Raw genomic sequence first — 16,811 nt, 5'->3', positions numbered from 1 at the left:
CTAAACACCTTTTACAATATGACTGTTTGACTATGAAAACCTTGTGTCTCATTGCTCCTTTTATCCAGGATATGGACAGATGAGTGAAAAAATAAGGTTAAAATAAATAAATAATGGGGGGTGGGGGGAATAAAAGGTAAAAAATTGGGTAGATTGACCTACTTGTGGTCAATGAGAGGGAAGTATAAGGGGTATGGAATGTATGCGTTTTTTCTTTTTTCTTTTTCTTTCTTTTTCTGGAGGGATGCAAATGTTCTAGAAATGATTATGGTGATCACCAACGTGATGATAATGTGAGTCATTGATGGTACACTATGTATGGACTGCATGTGTCTGAAGATGCCTCAATTAAAAAAAAAGATAATACAGAAAATGTAAAGCCAAAATAAAAAAAGTTACAGGGTGGGTATCAATAGTTGTTGAATAATTGCTGAGTCAATGAATGAATGAACTAGAAATAGGAAGAAGAGATAGAAGATAATTTTCTAAAAGCAAACCATTATGTAAATAGATTCATCATAATTTCCACCAAGAGGGCAGTGTGACAGACACTGTGGGCCTCCACGGACAGAAGGTGGGAAGACCTGGGCAAACCCCAACCCCAAGCCCAGACGTCCAGGTGGCCGGGCCCTGGGAGCACAGACACTGCCCAGTACTCACTTAGGCTATCACAGAAAACTCTATGGCAGAAGGAAGGCTACAATTACACAGAACTACCTCACAGGCTGGCTTTGATTAGCAACCAGATTTATGGGAAAGGAAACTCTATTCTTTTTAAGTTTATTGAGAATTTAAAACATATACAATTGACATAAGATGGTTCAAAATGCTACATTAAATATTGCACTTTAATACCTACATTGCTAATTTATGAACAAACACTTGGTAACATGTAATAATCAACATAAAATCTGATCAAGTGTGTTGAAAATAATTCAAAACCATCAAAGAATACTTTTAGTCAGGATTATCAGAAAAATCTGGTAAACTATTTAGAACAAGCCAAATATATTAAAAAAAACTTTCAAGTGTATTTAACTTTACTGATATTTTAGGGTACTTTTTGGTTCTTTAAAATTTTAAATGATTCTACTTTTTTCACAATGTATGAATAAGCCATTTGGTATATGAGAAACACAACCTTTGTAAGCAATCTCAGGTTTGGTAAGTACAGTACTAGAAGAGTTTACATACTTAAGGATACCAAGATTCATTCTTTTATATCATAAATATAAATTTTAGAAGAAATTCTACCTTTCTCTCATCCATTGGACTGTCACTTATATGGACCACAGGTCCTGGGTGAGATTTAGATAACCTAAAGGGAAAAAAGTTAGTTAGACTTTTTTCCTCAAAAATTTCAAATACAACTAAATGAGAATAAATACATGGGAAATAAAGAGGTCTGTATAAAGGATACAGACATTTCAGTAAGTAATACCTTGACATGGATCAGAGCAGGAAGAGGAAAAAAAATGGAAATAACTTGCATGTTGATACAAGCCAGCAAAATTTGCAAATAAAGACCTCCTGTGTAAGAAAGACTCTTGGATTCAGTCAAAGCATTCCATACCCCAGAAACTGGTATCCAGAAGAGTTCTCCATGCTGAGGTTTCTACACGACTGTCAGTGTTGGCCTCATGCCACCTGTTCTAGTTTGCTAGCTGCAAGAATGCAACACAACATAAATGGATTGGCTTTTAACAAAAGGGGATTTATTTTGTTAGTTCTTCAGATGAAAGGCAGCTAACTTTCCACTGAGGTTCTTTCTTACGTGGGAAGGCACACAGAATGGTCTCTGTTGGCCTTCTCTCTAGGCCTCTGAGTTCCAACAACTTTCCCCAGGGTGATTTCTTTCTGATTCTCCAAAGGCCTAGGCTGAGCTGTGAGTGCTGAGATGAGGTATGCCGAGCTGCTTTGGCTGTGCTACATTGTGCTCTCTCATTTAAGCAGCAACCAATCAAGTCAAATATCATTCATTGCAGCAGGCATGCCTACTAGCCAACTGCAGATGTAAGCAGCAACAGATGAGATTCACATACTATTGGCTCATGTCCACAGCAACAAAACTAGGTGCCTTTCACCTGGCCAAGTTGACAACTGAATCTAACTACCACATGTCCACCCCTCATCAACTTGGCAATGACAAGCATCACCTTAAACAGGTGCAAAAAATTCTCTTCTGGCTGCAGAACTGTGAATCCCAAAACAAGTTATCTGATGCCAATATGCAAAGGAGGACAGTCACAGGATCAGAGAAACTGGAAGGAAAACTTGCACGGCAAACACCACTGGGTTTCAAAGTCTGAAAGTCATTTATCCTTCAGCTTTAGAAACTGGCAATCCCACCCTTTCTGAGGGCCTATGCAGTGGCCCGCCTCTTTCCAAATCAACCTCAGGGAACATCGAGGAGACCACCTTTTTCTTGGCTCCACTCTCCCCAGGCATCAGGGCCACCCTGGGCTCTCTGCCATTTCTGGGGCACATGCTGGACCCCACCATGTGGTGGTAGCCAAGCTCTACCCAGTCCCCCAATGAGCATGTTCTACCTTCTCCAAGGCCTGAGGCTGCACGACTCTTCCACTGCAACAAGGTGGGAGACTCATCCTCACCCTTTAGGGTAAACTCACCCTCTCCATGTATATGGGTGGGTCCACTCTCCAGGCTGAGGTTTCTTGGCTTCAGGCCCGAGCTTCCATGGTTCTTACTCTGCAAACTCCAATCTCTCCCTTTTGTGTCCACCTTTGTCCAGATTGGCAGTGGTTCCATTTACACCAACAGTCTCTTCAAGCACTCCAGGAAGTCTCCTTCATTCTCTTCACAGTTTCTCCAGAATCTTCCCCTTAGCCATCCAAAACACCATTCCAACATACCTGGTATTTGCAAATTGCAGCAGCACTCCACTCTCAGATACCAAAATTTGTTCTAGTTTGCTAGCTGCCAGAATGCAATATACCAGAAACAGAATGGCTTTCAAAAGGGGGATTTTAATGAGTTGCCAGTTTACAGTTCTAAGGCCGAGAAAATGCCCCAATTAAAACAAGTCTATAGAAATGTCCAATCTAAGGCATCCATCCAGGGAAAGCTATCTTGTTTCAAGAAGGCCGATGAAGTTCAGGGCTTCTCTCTCAAGTGAGAAGGCACATGGCGAACACAGTCAGGGCTTCTTTCTCGGCTGAAAGGTCACATGGCGGACACGGCGTAATCTGCTAACTTTCTCTCCTGGATTCCAGTTTCACAAAGCTCACAGGGAGGCGTTTTCCTTCTTCATCTCCAAAGGTCTCTGGCTGGTGGTCTCTCTGCTTCATGGTGCTGTAGTATTCTCTGTTCTCTCTGAATCAAATGGGTGGAGACATGTCATCACCTAATCCAGCTTAACAACCACTCTTGACTAAATCACATCATCCAGGGAGATGATCTGATTACAGTTTCAAACATGCAGTATTGAATACAGATTGTTCTACCTTTATGAAATGGGATGTTGGTTAAAATATGGATTTTTTAGGGGGCATACTTTCTTTCAAACCAGCACACTGCCCGAGCCCCCAGTGGGGCAGGTGAAAGGCAGTGACACCTCTCCCCCTGGCAGAGGGAGGCAGCCCTGTGTAGAGAACAAGGAGCCTAGGTGAGGAGGCCAGCACCTGTGTGACCAGGGCAGCCAGCTCGGGGTGGTATAGGCTCCACCACCCCTGTGCGGCACCAACAGCTGCGGGAGTCAGTCAATGCTGTTCTCGGGTCAGAGACACAAGGATGTTGTGAGTGCAACCTATAAGCTATCTGTTCACCAAAAAAAGAGAAAAGGATGGAACAAAAAGCAGCACTGAAAAAGCACCCTGCCAAGGTAGAATCCTTAGAGTCCCATGGTTTTTGTTGTTAAAATTAGTTAAAACAATCACCGCACACCTAAACTAAGAAAAACCAGCCTTTGGTTAACATGGCAGTCTGTGGACCTTCACCAGAAATTAGGTCACAGGCATCAATTCGTAGGTTTAAAATAAGTGGGATTGAGGCAATATTTTCAAACACCCATTACTGGGTCATGACTAGCATCAGAAGAGAAGGAGAAAGATGAGGCTTTTCAACCAGCAAGAGTAAGGACTGCTCTACACAGCATGTTCTGGTTCATGCCCACGTGAAAACACACACTGTGGTGTGCACGGGGTTCCTTCAGGAGTATGCACAAAGCACTCAAATCTGCAAACTGCCAACTGGGTGTGCACAGGGGAGTAGGAGCCTGAGGAGCCCCAGGCACTCTTGGGCAGGTGGGGGACTCACAGCTCGATGGCTTTGTTCCACATGATGATGTGGCTGGACAGCGAGAAGGCCTCCATGTTCACAATGGGGATGCTGCCTCGTCTGGTGCCCACATACAGCCACTTAATCTGGAAGGGCAGATGGTAAAAGGTCACCCTGCCAGAGGAAAAACCCAAAAGGCAATGAGAGAAAAGGCACACAGGTTTCAGGAAGTGTGTGAGAGGATCCCTCACCCATGTACTTCCAGAAAAGCAAGGAGGGTGGACTGCCATCTGCCCCTCCCCTCCCCATGGGGGCAAGAATGCACGAACACGTGGGCTGGGGCAGGAGGAAGCAAGGGTCAGGAATCAGGGGCAGCCTTGGGGTGCCTAGCACATCTTTGCTGCTCCAACCACGCGCCCTTCCAAGCCACCATGAGTGTCACTGGCCCTGTCACCATCCCCACCTGGGCTCAGGCTGCTTCCTGGCAGGACACTCCCACCCCTGGCTTTCACCTGGCTTTCAGTCCACAGGCCAACTCTCACGGGCCTGGAGGAGTGGCCGGGTCTACTTCCTGGCCTGTAGGCACAGGCTCTCTGCTCCAGCCCTCTAGAATGTTCCCCTGGGGTTCAACTAGGGGAGAGCACAGCCCTCTACAGTGTTCACCTGAGAGTCAACTACGGGTTAGCAGAGCCCTCTTCAGTGTCCATGGGGGAGTCAACCATGGTTTAGTAGAGCCCTCTACAGTGTCCACCAGGGAGTCAACTGCAGGTGAGCGGCTGCCACGATCTCAAGCACTTAGTGAGAAGACATCAACACCCCTGAACGTACAGGAAGAGCAGAGGGCTTAAAGGATAAAGTAATTAAAGAATAACTGAGAAGGCTTCCATATAAAAATTAAAACTAAGAAGACAATTCCACTGAATATTTAAAGAGACAGCATATTAGAACACTTAAAACTATGCATGCACCTGTATTTATATCTCCAAAGTGACAGAAAACATGGATTTATGGGTTATGTAACGACTCTAAGAACATGAACCACGATGAAACCTAGCAATTTTCAGGGAGAAGCCATGAAACAAATGGCACTGGACACTTAGCCATTATGGTAGCTTGGAGCTCTGTATACCAGAAAACATGTTCTTAAATTTCATCCATTCCTGCAGGTGTGAATTCTCATAGATGAGAATTTTGATGAGCTTACTTCAGCTAAGGTATGGCCCAGCTCAATCGGGATGCATCTTAATCTTACTACAGAAGGCATTATAGGGAAGGTCAAAGACAGAAAAAGATACAGGAACAGCCAGAAGGAAGTACGGGAATCCAGAAGAGAAGTCAGAGGCCAGAGAAAGCTGCACGTACACTGTCACATGACAGAGGCGACAAGGACCAGTCATGCTGGCAGCCAGGCCCCAATCGCCACCATCTTTGGGATGGAAGCACCACCTTGATGACACCTGATTTGGACCTCCCCCAGCACCCTGGACACATGTGGGAGAGACAAGGATGGAGAGGAATAGAGGCACATATAGAAGAGACTCAAAGGGAGAAGAGAGCCCTCAGCACACGGACAAGAAACTAGAGGATGAAGAAGGACCAAGTCACATGTAGGAGACATACGAGGATGGAGAAGGACCATGGCACATGTAGGAGACACATGAGGATGGAGAGGGACTTCGGGACATGGAGAAGAAACACGAGGATGGAGAGGGACCTCAGTACATGGAGGAGACACACGAGGATGGAATGGGACCTCGGTACATGTAGATGACTCACGAGGATGGAGGGGGAACTCGGTATGTGCAGGAGACACACGAGGATGGAGAGGGACCTCAGCACATGTAGAAGACAAAAGTATGGAGAGAGACCTTAGTCGGAGGTCTCACGCTACCTGATTTTAAGGCATATTTTGAAGCTACAGTGATCAAAACAGCATGGTACTGGCATAAAGATAGATATATTGAACAAGGGAATTGAATAGAGTATTGAGATATAGACCCTCTTATTCATGGACAATTGATCTTTGAAAAGGCAGTCAAGCCAACTCACCTGGGACGGAAGAGTCTCTTCAATAAATGGTGCTTAGAGAAATGGATATCCACATGCAAAAGAATGAAAGAGGACCCAAACCTCACGCCCTAAAGAAAAGTTAACTCAAAATGGATCAAAGACCTAAGCATTACATCTAAAACCATAAAACTGTTAGAAGAAAATGTACGGAAATATCTTATAAATCTTACACCTGGAGCCAGGTTTCTAGACCTTACACCCAAAGCAAGAGCACTTAAGAAAGAAAGAAAGAAAGAAACGGGAACTCCTCAAAAGCAAACACTTTTGCGCATCAAAGAACTTCATCAAGAAACTAAAAAGACAGCAGGCCCAATGGGAGACAATATTTGAAAATGATATATCAGATAAAGGTATAGTATCCAGAATTTATGAAGAGATTGTTCAACTCAACAACATCAAGACAGCCAACCCATTTACTACACAGGCAAAAGACGTGATCAGACACTTCTCAGAAGAAGAAAGATAAATGGCCAAAAGGCACATGAAGACATGCTCAACTTCCATGGCTGTTAGAGAAATGCAAATCAAAACCGCAGTGAGATATCATCTCACACCCAACAGAATGGCCATTATCAATAAAATAGAAAATGACAAGTGCTGGAGAGGATGTGGAGAAAGAGGCACACTTATCTACTGTTGGTGCGGCTGTCAAATGGTACAACCTCTGTGGAAGGAAGTTGGCTGTTTCCTCAAAAAGCTAAATATAGAATTGCCATATAACCTGGCAATACCATTGCTAGCTATCTACTCAGAGGACATGAGGGCAAGGACACATACAGACATTTGCACACCAGTGTTTATAGCAGCATTATGTACAATTGTCAAGAGATGGAAACAGCCAAAATATCCATTAACTAGCAAGTGGCTAAACAAACTGTGGTATATACATACAATGGAATATTATGCAGCTGTAAGACAGAACAAAGTTATGAAGTATATAACAACATGGATGGACCTTAAGAATATTATGCTGAGTGAGATTAGCCAGAAACAAAAAGACAAATATTATGTGGTCTCACTGATATGAACTGACATTAACTGAATAAACTTGGGGAATTTTGTTGGTAACAGAGACCATTAGGACATAGAAATAGGGTAAGACATTGGGTAACTGGAGCTGAAGGGACACAGATTGTGCAACAGGACTGAATGTAAAAACTCAGAAATGGACAGTACAATACTACCTAAGTGTAATATAATTACGTTAAAACACTGAATGAAGCTGAGTGTGGGAATAATAGAGGGAGGAGAGCTGGGGGCACAAATGAAATGAGAAAGAAAGATAGACAATAAAGATTGAGGTGGTATAATCTAGGAATGTCTAGACTGTATAATGATAGTGACTACATGTACAAATTTTTAAAATGTTTCTGCATGAGGAAGAACAAAGGAATGTCATTATTGCAGGATGCTGTAAATACATGGTAATTAATATTTTAAAATTTCAAATTATGTGTGAGACTAAAGCAAAAAATGTTTATTTGGTACAAAATTTATACTTTGACTATTGCATTTCCTAATACAACTTATGTTGACAGCTTAATTGAACACCATAAGTACAAGGAACCTTGAGAAGGACAGGAGATTTTGTTGGTTTCTCCAGAGTGATGCCCCAATAAATCCCAGAATCATTTGAACAGTGAATAAAAAAGTATTTGGAAAATTCACTTCAGGGAATGGTGAGAATGGGGGAAAATTCACCTTCCCCAAGTTGAATTCTTGATATTCTCACAAGCAGTCTGGACAACCAAAGCTATAGGCTGAGCCACGAGTTTGGGGGTTTGTTCATATGTAACTTACCCCCACAAAGGATTGGAAAGCCTACTAAAAATTAGGCCTAAGAGTCACCCCCAAGAAAACTTCTTTTGCTGCTCAGATGTGGCCCCTCTTTAAGCCCAACATAACAAGTAAAATCATTACCTTTCCCTCTTCATAGGACATGACATCCAGCGGTGAAAGTCTCCCTGGGAAAGTGGGACATGACTCCAAGAGCTGAGCCTAGTCCAGGCACCATGGGATCCACAGTTCCTTCTGGATCAAAAGGGGAAAAAGTGCAATAAAGTAAGGTATCAGTGGCGAAGGGAGTTCAAGTAGACTCAAGAGGCTGCTCTGGGGGGTACACTTACAACAAGCTTCAGCTAGATACTACTAATTACCATGGTCTGTCAACCCCAACCAACACCATTGCTGCCAACCCTAAAGAACACCCACGGCTTTATGAGAGATTCTACACAAGCTTCACACACTAAGATTACTTCTAGAAACCTACAACCTCCAGATGGGTCCCTGGGCCAAGTAAGTCCTGAACTTCAGAGGAGCCAGCCCCTCCAGAGCATCAACTAGTTCACCCCTGTACCCTGTATTATCCACAACCCCTTCCACCATGAAAACGTTTCAATGGGCATAGTCCAAATATCCCTAGAGAGTGGGAGGAAGATCCAAAGAGAAGGTGGAGTTATTCAGAGAAGGTCAGGTTTAACAAACGAGAATGACTCCTGAGTAATAACACTGATATTTCTTTTAGTCTCTAGCATCTTGGAGCAGATGGCAGTAAAAACCAGAATTATGACTTGTAGCCCATACTAAAATCTGAAATCTGTTCAACAAAAAATTGTTGCAGTATGTGCTGAAGTTGATTGCTTTTTCCTTCTATGTTATCCTTTATACAAAAAGGTTGACTGTGACGATGAATGCAGTTACATGATGATACTCTGAGCACCGTGCACTTTGGATGATTACATGGCATGTGAATATATATCAATAAAATTGCATTAAAATTTTTGAAAAATGTGAGAGTGAGATTAAGACATTCCCAAATAAAGAAAAGCGGAAGAAGTTTGTCTCCACTAGGCCAGCCCTACAAGAAATGCTCTTTTAGTTTCCTACCTGCCCAAACAAACACCATTTCGCTTACACACTGGGAACCTCTGAATCACAAGTCCTCAAGACAACTCTGGCCCTGTGCCCTGGAATTCTCTGTCCCCAGGCTCCTCCCTGCCCAGGCTCTTCCTTCCTGGGGCTCCTCTGTACCCGGGCGCCTCCGTTCCCAAGCTCCTCCCTCCAGGGTCTCCTCCATCCCCAGGCTCCTCCAACCCCAGGATCCTCCATTCCCTGGGTGCCTCCGTTCCCAGGCTCCTCCCTCCCCGGGTTCCCTCCTACCCAGGCTCCTTCCTCTCCAGTCCCCTCCCACCCTGGGCCCCTTCCTCCCTAGGCTCCTCCCTCTCTGGGATCCTCTGTCCCCAGCCTCCTCCCTCCCTGGACAGTGTGCCCGGTGGCCTCCCCTGGCCGGCCCCTTCTCTTCAGTGTCCCACAGACTCTAGCCTCCACAGGCACCCTCCGGCCTTCTCTCCCATGACCTTCCTTCCCCATGAGGCCTCTGGTCAAAGCACAGGACCCATCCTGAGCCGGCTGGGCCACACCTTCATTGAGGTGGCCTCATCAGTAGCTCCTACTGACAATGGGCACACACCACACGAGCAGACTGCATTGCAGAACATGTTTTTCCGGGGTGCACAGGGCCCGAGCCACCCCATGTGCTCAACAGGGCTCTACAGGCTGAAAGGAAAGGACAACAGACAAGAGCTAGAAGCTGCCTGAAGAAGCAGAGATCTCTGGTGGGGCAACAATGTGGATACCTGTAATGACAGGACTAGTGTAATCTTGGCTTGCAACTGCACTTTTTCTCTCCCTCAGGATCTAAAAGGCAGGTGAATAGAATACAATGATAATTCAGTGGTTTGGGACTCAATCCACACGTAACATGAGACAAGAACTACATAAAGATGGGGGGCTGGAGGGGTATAGCAACACAGTTTGCATTTACTACTGGAGTTGGTGTCAAAGTAAACAAGACTGCTATTGCTTAAGGACTTTAAAGTTAAGCCCCGGTAACTACAAACAAAGCATCAGAGAAAATCAAGCCGAGGGAGACAAATTAGAGTACAAGTTGCAGGGGCAGGGGCAGGGGGTGGGGTGGAGGGTGGGACAGGGAGGTAAGGCACAGCATAAATAAAGGCAGGGCAAGAAACAAGAAAAGAAGAACTGAAAATTTCCCCTCTGTTAAACAAAACCTAAGCTAGAAGTCCACAAAAAGCTGAACTGAATGTCAAAGAACAGACAAACAACAAATTCATCCAGCAAGAAAACCCTAGGTAAAAGAAGTGAAAACAATCTCCAGAATAAACTAATTAAGGTAATTAAATGCCTAGACAACAGGAAAAAATAACAAATCACACCAGAAAAACTGAACATATGGCCCAGTCAAAGGAACAAACCAACAATTCAAATGAGATACAGGAATTGAAACAATTAATTCACAATATATGAACAGACAGCAAAAACCTCATCAAAAATCAAATCAATGAATTGATGGAGGATATAAGAAAGGCAAGGAATGAACAAAAAGAAGAAATCGAAGTTCTGAAAAAACATATCACAAAACTTACGGGAATGAAAGGCACAGTAGAAGAGATGAAAAAAATAATGGAAAACCACAATGGTAGATTTCGAGAGGCAGAACATAGGATTAGTGAACTGGAGGACAGGACATCTGAAATCCAACTAGCAAATGAAAATATAGGGGAAAAAATGGAAAAATATGAGAAAGGACACAGGGAATTGAATGACAATATGAAGTGCACGAATATATGTATTGTGGGTGTCCCAGAAGGAGAAGAGAAGGGGAAAGGAGGAGAAAAACCAATGGAGGAAATGATCACTGAAAATTTCCCAACTCTTATGAAAGACTTAAATTTACAGATCCACGAAGTGCAGCATACCCCAAGGAGAATAGATCCAAACAGACACACTCCAAGACACTCACTAATCAGAATGTCAGAGGTCAAAGAGAAAGAGAGAATCTTGAAAGGAGCAAGAGAAAAGCAATCCATCACATACAAGGGAAGCCCAATAAGACTATGCATAAATTTCTCAGCAGAAACCATGGCAGCAAGAAGACAGTGGGATGATGTATTTAAATTACTAAAAGAGAAAAACTGCGAACCAAGAATTCTATATCCAGCAAAACTGCCCTTCAAAAATGAGGGAGAAATTAAAATATTTTCACGCAAAACATCACAGAGAGAATTTGTGACCAAGAGACCAGCTCTGCAAGAAATACTGAAGGGAGCAGTAGAGACAGATACAAAAAGACAGAAGAGAGAGGTGAGGTGTGGAGAAGAGTGGAGAAAGGAAGACTATGAGTAAAGGTAAAAAGAAGGAAAATTAGGTAGGACATATAAAATCCAAAAGGCCAAATGGTAGAAGAAAAGACTACCCATACAGTAATAACACTAAAGATCAATGGATTAAACTCCCCAATGAAAACACATAGACTGGCAGAAGGGATTAAAAAACTGGACCTATCTATACGCTGTCAACAGGAGACACATCTTAGACCCAAGGATAAACACAGGTTGAAAGTGAAAGGTTGGGAAAAGATATTTTATGCAAACAACAATCAGAAAAGAGCTGCAGTACCTATTCTAATATCCAACCAATTCGACTTCAAATGTAAAACAGTTAAAAGAGTCAAAGAAGGAGACTATGTATTAATAAAAGGAACAATTCAGCAAGCAGACATAACAATCATAAATATTTATGCACCGAGCCAGAATGCACCAAAACACATGAGGCAAACACTGAAAAGAGAAACAGACGCATCTACCATAGCAGTTGGAGACGTCAATTCACCACTTTGATCAATGGGGAGAACATCTAGACAGAGGATTAATAAAGAAACAGTGAATTTGAACAATACAATAAATGAGCAAGACTTAACAGACATTTATAAAACATTACACCCCACAACAGCACGATGCACCTTTTTCTCAAGTGCTCATGTCAGATCATAAAGGAATGAAGCTGGAAATCAGTAATAGGCACAGTGTCAGAAAATTCACAAATATGTGGAGGAATCAACAACACACTCTTAAACAACCAGTGGGTCAAGGAAGAAATTATAAGAGAAATCAGTGAGTATCTCGAGGCAAATGAAAATGAAAACACAACATATCAAAACTTACGGGACGCAGCAAAGGCAGTGCTAAGGGGGAAATGTATTGCCCTAAATGCTTATATCAAAAAAGAAGAAAGGGCAAAACTCGAGGAACTAATTGTCCACTTGGAAGAAGTAGGAAAGAACAGCAAACTAACCCCAAAGCAAGCAAAAGGAACGAAATAACGCAGATCAGAGAGAAATAAAAGAAACTGAGAATGTGAAAACAATTGAGAAAATCAACAAAACCAGAAACTGGTTCTATGAGAAAATCAATAAGATTGATGGACCCTTAGCAAGACTGACAAAAAGAAGAGAGAGGATACAAATAAATAAGATCAGAAATGGAAGAGAAGACATAAGCACTGACCCCACAGAAATAAAGGAAGTAATGACAGGATACTACGAACAACTTTATGATAATAAATACAACAATGTAGATGAAATGGACAACTTTCTAGAAAGGCATGAACAACCAACACTGACTCGAGAAGAAATAGACAACCCCAACAAACCAATCACAAGTAAAGAAATTGAATCAGTCATGAAGAAGCTCCCCAAAAAGAAAAGTCCAGGACCAGACGGCTTCACATGTGAATTTTACCAGCACATTCCAGAATCTTTCTACGAAGCCAACATCACCCTCACGCCAAAGCCAAAGATATTACAAAAAAAGAAAACTGCAGCCCAATCTCTCTAATGAATATAGATGCGAAAATCCTCACCAAAATTTTAGCAAATCGAATCCAGCAACACATTAGAAGAATTATACATCATGACCAAGTAGGATTCATCCCAGGTATGCAAGGAGGGTTCAACATAAGAAAACCATATCAACAAATCAAAGCAGAAAAACCACATGATCATCTGGATTGATGCAGAAAAGGCATTTGACAAAATTTAACATCCTTTTCTGTTCAAAACACTTTGAAGCATAGGAATAGAAGGGAACTTCCTCAAAATGATAAAGGGAATATATGAAAGACCCACAGCTAACAATATCCCCAATGGGGAAAAACTGAAAACTTTCCCCCTAAGATTAGGAACAAGACAAGGATGTCCACTGTCACCACTGTTATTCAACACTGTGTTGGAAGTTCTAGCCAGAGCAATTAGACAAAAGAAACAAACACAAGGCATCAAAATTGGAAAGGAAGAAGTAAAATTCTCACTGTTTGCATATGATATGATACTCTATGTTGAAAACCCTGAAAAATCCACAGCAAAACTACTGGAGCTAATAAATGAGTACAGCGAAGTGGCAGGTTATAAGATTAACACTCAAAAATCTGTAGTATTTCTATACACTAGTAATGAACAATCTAAGGGGCAAATCAAGAAAAGAATTCCATTTGCAACAGCAACCAAAAGAATAAAATATTTAGGAATAAATTTAACTAAAGAGACATAAGGCCTATACAAAGAAAACTACAAGAAATAGTTAAAAGAAATCACAGAAGACCTAAATAGATGGAAGGGCACACCGTGTTCATGGATGGGAAGACTAGGTACAGTTAAGATGTCAATTCAACCTAAATTGATTTACAGATTCGATGCAATACCAATTAAAATCCAAAAAAAACTTACTTTTCAGAAACAGAAAAACCAATAACCAAATTTATCAGGAAAGGCAGCGTGTACCGAATAGCTAAAAGTATCCTGAGAAAAAAATGAAGTCGGAGGTCTCATGCTACCTGATATTAAGGCATATTATGAAGCTACAGTGATCAAAACAGCATGGTACTGGCATAAAGATAGATATATTGTCCAACGGAATCCAACAGAGTATTGAGATACAGACCCTCTTACTTATGGACAATTGATCTTTGACAAGGCAGTCAAGCCAACTCACCAGGGACAGAAGAGTCTCTTCAATAAATGGTGCCTAGAGAACTGGATATCCATATGCAAAAGAATGAAAGAGGACCCAAATCTCATACCCTATACAAAAGTTAACTCAAAATGGATCAAAGACCTAAACAGTACATCTAAGGCCATAAAACTGTTAGAAGAAAATGTACAGAAATATCTTATGAACCTTACACCTGGAGCCAGGTTTCTAGACCTTACACCCAAAGCAAGAGCACTTAAGAAAGAAAGAAAGAAATGGGAACTCCTCAAAAGTAAACACTTTTGCGCATCAAAGAACTTCATCAAGAAAGTAAAAAGACAGCCTGCCCAATGGGAGACAATATTTGAAAACGACATATCAGATAAAGGTCTAGTATCCAGAATTTATAAAGAGATTGCTTCAACTCAACAACATCAAGACAGCCAACCCAATCACAAAACGGGCCAAAGACGTGATCAGACACTTCTCAGAAGAAGAAAGACAAATGGCCAAAAGGCACATGAAGACATGCTCAACTTCCATGGCTGTTAGAGAAATGCAAATCAAAACCACAGTGAGATATCATCTCACACCCAACAGAATGGCCATTATCAATAAAATAGAAAATGACAAGTGCTGGAGAGGCTGTGGAGAAAGAGCACACTTATCTACTGTTGGTGTGGCTGTCAAATGGTACAACCACTGTGGAAGGCAGTTGGCTGTTTCCTCAAAAAGCTAAATACAGAATTGCCATATGACCTGGCAATGCCATTGCTAGGTATCTACTCAGAGGACATGAGGGCAAGGACACATACAGACATTTGCACACCAGTGTTTATAGCAGCATTATGTACAATTGTCAAGAGATGGAAACACAGCCAAAATGTCCACTAACTGGCAAGTGGCTAAACAAACTGTGGTATATACATACAATAGAATATTATGCAGCTGTAAGACAGAATAAAGTTATGAAGTATGTAACAACATGGATGGACCTTAAGAATATTATGCTGAGTGAGATTAGCCAGAAACAAAAAGACAAATATTATGTGGTCTCACTGATATGAACTGACATTAACTGAATAAACTTGGGGAATTTTGTTGGTAACAGAGACCATCAGGACATAGAAATAGGGTAAGACATTGGGTAACTGGAGCTGAAGGGACACAGACTGTGCAACAGGACTGAATGTAAAAACTCAGAAATGGACAGTACAATACTACCTAAGTGTAATATAATTACGTTAAAACACTGAATGAAGCTGAATGTGGGAATAAAAGAGGGAGGAGAGCTGGGGGCACAACTGAAATGAGAAAGAAAGATAGACAATAAAGATTGAGGTGGTATAATCTAGGAATGTCTAGACTGTATAATGATAGTGACTACATGTACAAATTTTTTAAAACGTTTCTGCATGAGGAAGAACAAAGGAATGTCATTACTGCAGGGTGCCGAAAACAGATGGTAGTTAATATTTTAAAATTTCAAATTATGTGTGAGACTAAAGCAAAAAACATGTTTATGTGGTACAAAATTTATACTTTGACTATTGCTTTTCCCAATACAACTTATGTAGACAGCTTAATAGAACACCACAAGTACAAGGAACCTTGAGAAGGACAGGAGATTTTGTTGGTTTCTCCAGAGTGATGCCCCCAATAAATCCCAGAATCATTTGAACAGTGAATAAAAATTTATTTGGAAAGTCCACTTCAGGGAATGGTGAGAACGGGGGAAAATTCACCTTCCCCAAGTTGAATTCTTGATATTCTCACAAGCCGTCTGGACAACCAAAGCTATAGACTGAGCCACGAGTTTGGGGGTTTGTTCATATGAAACTTACCCCCACAAAGGATAGGAAAGCCTACTTAAAATTAGGCCTAAGAGGCACCCCCAAGGAAACTTCTTTTGTTCCTCAGATGTGGCCCCCCTCAATCTAAGCCCAACATAACAAGTAAAATCATTACCTTTCCCTCTTCATAGGACATTACATCCATCGGTGAAAGTCTCCCTGGGAAAATGGGACATGACTCCAAGAGCTGAGTCTAGCCCTGGCACCATGGGATCCAAAATGCCTTCTGGATCAAAAGGGGAAAAAGAAATGTAATAAAATAAGGTATTACTGGCGAAGGAAGTTCAAGTAGACTCAAGAGGCGGCTCTGGGGGGGGGTCTCTTACACAAGCTTCAGCTAGATACTACTAAGTACCATGGTCTGCCAACTCCAACCAACACCATTCCTACCAACCCTAAAGAACACCCACGGCTTTATGAGAGATTCTACACAAGCTTCACACACTAATATTACTTCTAGAAACCTACAAACTGCAGATGGTTCCTAGGCCAATTAAGTCCTGAAACACAGAGGGACCAGCCTCTCCAAGAACATCAACTAGTTCCATCCCCGTATGTTATATTGCCGATACCCCTCTGCAACATGAAAAAGTTAGAATGGGCATAGTCCAAATACCCCTAAAGATTGGGAGAAGTGTCAAAGGAGAAGGAGGTGTTATAACAGAGAATTTTGAATATAAAAAATGAGCATGACTGCTAAAAAAACATCCAGTATATTGGTATTTCTATTACCTCTCTAGTGTCTTGGAGCAGCTAGAAAACCCAAAATTGTGGAACTGTAACCCATATCAAACTCTTGTTTGATAACTACTTCTTACAATGTACT

The 16,811-nt window shown here is 41.9% G+C and overlaps 1 protein-coding gene across 27 annotated transcripts in view; it reads right to left on the bottom strand.

Annotated features, from left to right (window-relative positions):
- The window catches only part of LOC143673216 (mitogen-activated protein kinase kinase kinase 9-like), a 34,500-nt gene that overhangs the window by 11,580 nt on the left and 6,109 nt on the right, over positions 1 to 16,811 (bottom strand). For 12 of the 27 annotated variants that reach the window (XR_013170255.1, XR_013170258.1, XR_013170256.1 and 9 more), the window contains 4 exons: positions 16,101 to 16,211; positions 8,227 to 8,337; positions 4,276 to 4,410; positions 1,255 to 1,318 (listed from right to left, as the gene is read on the bottom strand). Coding sequence is in view for 17 of the 27 variants with exons in the window: in XM_077147527.1 (XP_077003642.1) it covers positions 1,255 to 1,318; positions 4,276 to 4,410; positions 8,227 to 8,337; positions 16,101 to 16,114 (324 nt within the window). In the remaining 10 variants the exon portion in view is untranslated. Of the gene's footprint in view, positions 1 to 1,254; positions 1,319 to 1,573; positions 1,665 to 2,630; positions 3,334 to 4,275; positions 4,411 to 4,899; positions 5,080 to 8,226; positions 8,338 to 9,941; positions 10,003 to 16,100; positions 16,212 to 16,811 lie in introns of all 27 variants that reach the window. The other 15 variants (XR_013170259.1, XR_013170260.1, XM_077147536.1 and 12 more) reach the window with 10 other exon arrangements.

This window comes from Tamandua tetradactyla, unplaced genomic scaffold, assembly GCF_023851605.1.
Source record: "Tamandua tetradactyla isolate mTamTet1 unplaced genomic scaffold, mTamTet1.pri scaffold_202_ctg1, whole genome shotgun sequence".
Taxonomy (NCBI): Eukaryota; Metazoa; Chordata; class Mammalia; order Pilosa; family Myrmecophagidae; genus Tamandua; species Tamandua tetradactyla.
The sequence above is the reverse complement of the archived record's forward strand: the minus strand, read 5'-3'. Positions and strand labels throughout refer to the sequence as shown.